The sequence below is a fragment of the Peromyscus maniculatus genome, chromosome 1 (genome assembly GCF_049852395.1).
Source record: "Peromyscus maniculatus bairdii isolate BWxNUB_F1_BW_parent chromosome 1, HU_Pman_BW_mat_3.1, whole genome shotgun sequence".
NCBI classification, from domain to species: Eukaryota; Metazoa; Chordata; class Mammalia; order Rodentia; family Cricetidae; genus Peromyscus; species Peromyscus maniculatus.
This window is the reverse complement of record NC_134852.1, coordinates 118,435,207-118,442,125: the sequence shown is the minus strand read 5'-3', so window position 1 is coordinate 118,442,125 and position 6,919 is coordinate 118,435,207. Positions and strand designations below refer to the sequence as shown.

General features: G+C 37.6%; 1 protein-coding gene across 1 annotated transcript; it reads right to left on the bottom strand.

Moving 5' to 3' along the window:
• Positions 1-2,031: 2,031 nt before the first annotated feature.
• On the bottom strand, positions 2,032-2,976 carry LOC102914332 (olfactory receptor 5P79-like). Its single transcript, XM_006998658.1, has one exon. It carries the CDS (start codon positions 2,974-2,976, stop codon positions 2,032-2,034), a length of 945 nt encoding a protein of 314 aa, XP_006998720.1.
• Positions 2,977-6,919: the final 3,943 nt, after the last annotated feature.

The following is a 6,919-nucleotide window of genomic DNA, read 5'->3' as shown; positions in this document are numbered from 1 at the left end:
GCTGACAAAACACACACTGGAGAAAAGACAGCATCTTTAACAAATGGTGCTGGGAAAATGGGATATCTGCATGAAAAAGAATGAAATTAGATCCATATCTATAATTTATGCAAACTCCAAATGAACCAAAAACCTCAATGTGAAACCTAAAACTCTGAATCTATGAGAAGAAAACATAGACAGTCCTCTGCAAGACAATAGGTACAGGAAATGACTTTCTAGATAGGACTCTGTTTTCCCATGAATTAATGCCATTCATTGAAAAGTAGGGCCTTATAAAGCTAAAAAGATTCTGCGCAGCAAAGGAAACCAATAATGACACTCAGAGGGGGCTCAGAAAGTAGGAGAAAATCTTTGTTAACTAAACATCTGATAAAGGATTAATAACCAGAATATACAAAGAATTAAAACTACAATAGTAAAGAAAATAAATCAGTCTAAAAATTTGGAAGCTTACAAAAAATATAGTTTATTTAATTTCATGGTTGTTGATGTATACATAAACTGATTTATCATTTGAGGCATAGAAATAAAAAGTGAGTAATGGTATCACTTAGGCTTCCCCAGAAAAATGAATGTATACACACATATAGACACATATGTGTATGTATGTAGATGTATACACAGATACACACATAACAGATTTTTATGGGATTGCTTCATAAAATTTATATGCACAAGGAGAAACAAGGAGATGGAAAGGGAGAGGAATGAATATATATATATATATATATATATATATATATATATATATATATATATATATAGCATGTGTGTGTAATTTTTTTTCTCATGAAATTGCATGACTGGTCAAAATCCACAGGGTGGTTGAAAAGCTAGAATATACTGGCAAGAGTTGGTGTTACATCTTGGTGTCAAAAACTATACTGGAGGCGGAAGACTTTCCTGTCAGAGTTCCTAACACTTAAAGCCTTGTGCTGATCAGAAAAAGCTGTTCATATTGAGAGATAATCAGATAATTCAGTGAGTGGTAGATGCTAATTAACTCCACACACCATCCAAGTTGTACTTGCACTGGTATTGGGGCAAACATCTGGGCACTACATCACAGTCAAGGTGACACAGTAAATTAACTATCTTATTGGCACTAGTTATTGGGAAAGAAGTCAGCCTGACGTGGAAACACTGGCGATGAATAGTAGTAGATCAGTGTTGGTCTTAAATCTACAAACTTTCTGGCAAAGCAGAGCCACAGAAAGGGGAGAGAGAAGATACACTTACGCTCTGGAAATCAGTGAACTGATGCAATGGCGGGGTCCCTAAATATAAGGCAGTAAGTTGGGAGAGAAAGATAAATAAGTATGGTCATCAGTAGTATATAGAGGTGAATAAAGATTCTCGGGTGAAGCTTGAGCTCTGGGTTATAGATACAGCACATGGATTCTACCAGGGTCTGGATTCCACTCTCATAATTAAAAACACATGTTTCCTAGGACAGCATATTATCCAGCAATATCTCATTCTCCACATGGGACACCCCTCCCACAAACAGCCATTGTTGGCATCAGATGATTGGAACACATATCTAATGCTTGTGAGTGTGAAAGTCCCATTCAAATTGAAGACTCTATTGCAATAAAACACCTCCAGCAATTTTATCGTCTGCTGCATTTTGTCATTTTCTCTCTAAACGTGCTTGTTCTCACTACAGTTACTATGTACACTTAAGGGTAACTGTTATTGAGAATGGACACAGACTTAAAAAAATTATGCAGTCAATAGTTTCTACATAGCAATGAATTACTTTATGAATACAATTGAAAAATAATTTTCAATATCTGATTTTTGGAAATAGTTTTGGTTATACATGAAGTGTATAATTTACTATAAACATATGATTTACTTTCTGAAGTATGAATACTTAACCTCTACATTTACTAATAAACTTCAAGTCTGGTTATGTTCCATAACATGTATTTCAATTATCAATACCCAGTTTCCTTTTAATAATATATCTATGGTATATCATTACTACTTAGCATGTGACAAAATAACAGATTAGAGACATCTCTAAGAAATTGTTTTTTTAACAAGGTGTCTTTTCAAAGCGCCCTTAATCTCATTATTCCTGAGGCTGTAGATGAGGGGGTTCAACATGGGGATCACAACTGTGTAAAACAAAGACACCACCTTGTTCTGGTCTGTGGAGAAGCTGGACTTGGGCATCACATAAATGAATGTGACAGTTCCATAGAACAGAGTGACTGCAGTAAGATGGGAGGTGCAAGTGGAGAAAGCTTTCTGGCGGCCCTCAGTGGAGTGTATCTTCAGGATGGTGATGAGGATGTAGGTGTAGGAAATGGCTATGACAAACACTGAGATCAAAATGACGGAGCCAGAAGAAAATGAATCAAAAACTATGAGGATATTGTCATCAGAACAGGAGAGTTCAACTAAAGGAGCAAAATCACAGAAAAAGTGATTGATTTTATTTGGTCCACAGAAGAGAAAAGAAAAGAAGGAAAGGGTAAAGGAGGAGGCATTAAGAAAACCACCAACATAGGATCCTACAAGCAACTGGACACAGACTTGTGTGGACATTTTGGTTGAATAAAGCAGTGGGTTGCAGATTGCCACAAAACGATCATAAGCCATGGTAGCCAGAATGAAGGACTCAGCTGATGCAAAGAAAGAAGCTGAGCCAATCTGAATGGCACATCCAAGGTAGGAGATAGTATTTCTCTCTACCAGGAAATTGACAAGCATATTGGGAGTGACAGAAGATGAGATGCCTATGTCAACAGAAGCTAAGTGGCCGAGAAAAAAGTACATGGGATGATGGAGCTGGGAAGAGACTCTGATGAGGAGGATGGTGCTGAGGTTCCCAGACACAGTCACCAGGTAGATGCACAGGATGATGGTGAAGAGGATGATTCTAAGGACTGGGTCATCTGTTAAGCCCAATAAAATGAACTCTGTCACTGTAGTGTGGTTCCCAACCGCTAGGAAAGCCATGGGACAGTGTCGCTGCTGCCAGGTCAAGACTGTGATGGAGACATTACAGGAAGGGATTTATAAATATGTGGCTGCAATTTCAGTAACACAGATAGAAATTATTATAAACAAATACATCCTTCAAAACATGTAATTGGAGTGTTACATTGAACTCTGTGTTTGTATATTCATGTGCATTGATTATTTAATAAATTTCAAAATGAAATGCTAGACATTTCCTTCAAATAATGTATCTTTAATTTACATTTATGTATATAATAAAACATACCTAAGTGTATTTAAAACTAAATATGTAAGCTGTGAGACTTATAAAAATAACAAAGTAATGTCATATATATAGGAAATTATTCAACTTTACAAATTCAAAATTATGTAATGGAGTCTTCAATAATTTCTGACCTTTAAGAATCTTTTCCAATATTGGCTGTAAAGTAAAAGATAATTATGCTACAATCCACAGACTCAGAGATGCTAAGTAACAAGGAAGGGCGAGAGAGGATGCATGAATCTCCTTAGGAAGGGGAAATAGAATAGATTTCACAGGTGTACTGTAGGCTGGTGGGGATGGTTATAGGAGAGACCAGATATGGGGTGAGGCAGATGGAGGGAGAGAGTATTGGGAGAGACAACTTGTATTGGGGGGGGGATTTAAGGGGTGAGGTAGAATCCTAGTGCAAAGGAAACTCTCAGGGATCTACAAGGGTAACCCTAGCTAAGATTCCTAGCAATGGAGGATATGGAGTCTGAACAGGCATTTTCTGAAACCAGGCAAGGCTTCTAGTGGAGGGATTGGAACATCAATGTAGCCACAATACCTTCACCTACAATTTGTCCTGCCTGCAAGATGTGCTGGGATAAAGGTGGTGCAGAATTTTTGGGAGTGACCAATTAACAACAGATTGAGACCCATGTTACAAGAGGGAGCTGATGCTTGACACTGCCAGGAGGGCCAGGGACCAGAATATGATACCCAAGAGATCTAGGATAGAATCAAACATGACTAGCAAATAAAAAGTCAATGAAATGACTTTTTGTATCATTCCTAATGATACTGTGCTATACTTCTAGGCTCAAGCATAGCATAATCATCATCAGAGAGGCTTCATCCAGCCACTGATTGGAGAAGATACAGACACCCACAGCCAAATGTTAGGGGGGCCTAGGAGAATCCTGAGGAAGAGGAGGAGGAAGGATTTTAGGAGCCTGAGATGTCAAGGACATGACAAAAAAATCTACACAGTCAACAAACCAGGGCTCATAGTGGCTCATAGAAACTAAAGTGACAATGAGGAAGTCTGCATGACTCTGCATTAGGTCCTCTATATATATGTAATGGTTGTGTAGTTTGGTTTTCTTGTGTGACTCCTAACAGTGGGTGCATGGGTTGTCTCTAACTCCTTTGCCTGCTTTTGGGACCCCTTTTCTTTACTTAGTTGTCTCATCCATCCTTGATATGAGAGGATGTGCCTTTTCTTATTGCAAATTGATATACCATGGTTGTTTGATGTCCCTGTGACTCCTAGCCTTTTTTGAAGGGAAATGGAAGAGGAATGGATCTGGTGGAGAGGGAAGTTGCTGGGGGACTGGGAAGATAGGATTGAGGGGAATCTGTGATCAGGATGTAATATATAGAAGGATTTAAAAAAAAAGAATCCTGCCGGGCGGTGGTGGCGCACGCCTTTAATCCCAGCACTCGGGAGGCAGAGGCAGGCGGATCTCTGTGAGTTCGAGGCCAGCCTGGGCTACCAAGTGAGTTCCAGGAAAGGCGCAAAGCTACACAGAGAAACCCTGTCTCGAAAAACCAAAAAAAAAAAAAAAAAAAAAAAAAGAATCCTTTCCAATTTATCTGTATGGAATTTAATACTGTCATTTCCATGGAATAATATTAGTATTCTTATTGTTTCAGTTTTATGGTTGATAAAATGTGTGACTTTAAAATGTTAATTAACTCAACATTCCATAAGAAGCACTAGAATGAGGATATGAGCTACAGGAAAAGTGAATTCAATCTGCTCTCATTATACTATGTTTGAAGAGTGACAATAAAGTGAAGAGTGCGTGTTAATTTGGTCAGCTCCTCAGTATAAGCAAGAATTATATAGTTAGGGACATGCATTATCCAGACTATCAGCTACCTGATTGCCTTAAGGCCAATTTTTACAGTGAGAGATGAAATTTCTTGAAAGAACTGGGAAAAATAGAAAAGAACTCACATTGAAATTATAAATGCAAGGATCTACTGTAAATTTATTTAGCCCTTACTAACTAAACCATTGCTTTATCAAGTCATTTCCACCATCAGTCTAATCACTTACAAATATTCTAGTACCCTTCGTAATCTTAGTATGTGTTTATTCACACACTCGCCAAAATCCTTCCCTAACATAATGATATTTTCTAGCTGGACAACAATGAATGAAATAATGTGACTGTCAACAGACAACAAGGGGTAAATATTTGACCTGAAATATTAAGTTTTCCGGGTTTGCTCAGCTAGAAGCCAGGTGACTCTCATATATTGAGGTTTTTAGCCTTATGTTCCTGTATTTGTCTATAGTTCCTGGAGCCTGTGATGCTAGAGTATTCAGCCAGTAAACAAATGCTGTATTTCCATGAGATAACTGCCATGAAATTGCCAACCTATGTCAAACCTATTGAATTTACTAGCATTTTTCCTTGAGGCTTTTTTAATTTTTATTTATTTTATTTATTTTTTATTTTTTTTGCTTACAAGCCATTAGATACAACATGGGCTCCTCCTCTTCTAAGTGTATGGATAAATAAGAAAACTTTGAGAGCTAAGTTCTATGCCTAATTATTCACAAGAATTTGACTATGAAAATACAAGTTGATTCAGTTAATTTCTTTCTTGATTATATCTGACTTGTTTCTCAACTACAACTTATAAATATATATACATTTTCAAAGAACAAAGTATTCCATCCTGGTAGAGGGAAATCAATACACTCACCTTTTGAAATAAGGATTCCTTCTATAGTAGAAAGTCAAGATAATTATAAGACATTTTTATAGTGTCCTAGCTGTCTCCCACAATCATTGTTTACCATTGCGAGTAAGTCTCTGAAGAGTCTGGGGATTCACCTATGAATCCAAGTCCCAAGGGACCATTATCTCAGGTGAAAATGAGTCATTCATTACATATGAGCACAATCTTCAAGGAGTCAATCTGGATTTTTTTCTCTATGTGGGAATTAGTGTACTTTCATTTGATAATTAATAGAAGTATATGATAACATAATTGCCTCAAGTAAATGTTGGTTTTAGGTTAATTTTATATTCCTTGTTAGTCAATACTGAGATAAAATATACAACTTTGGCTTCTTTAATTCAATATCTTTTCATTTGTGTAAATACTTTGTAGTGAGTGATGTAATATACTCCCTTAGGTACCTTAGGTAGGAGGAGATGTAAAAAAAACCAATTATTACGCTGGGTGGTGGTGGTGGCGGCGGCGGCGGCGGCGGCGGCGGCGGCGGCGGCGCACGCCTTTAATCCCAGCACTCGGGAGGCAGAGCCAGGCGGATCTCTGTGAGTTCGAGGCCAGCCTGGACTACCAAGTGAGTTCCAGGAAAAGGCGCAAAGCTACACAGAGAAACCCTGTCTCGAAAAACCAAAAAAAAAAAAAAAAAAAAAAAACCAATTATTTAAGAAACACATAAACCTCACAGTCAAAGGTATAAAATACCATTATGTAGAAAACTGTGAATAAAAAGATACCTGACTGATCTTCAAGTAATAATTGGTATCTCATAATTCCCACCTCAAACAAATTTTAGCTTTTATTTTGTGATGGAGGATGGTAGAAACATTGTTCTTCAGTTTGATGACCCAGTCCGACTCCTGCTAATCTTAATTTTATCAGTCATTCACGCTATCTTTGATGCCCCCTTGATGCGAGTGGCTGAACACCGAGCACTGAACA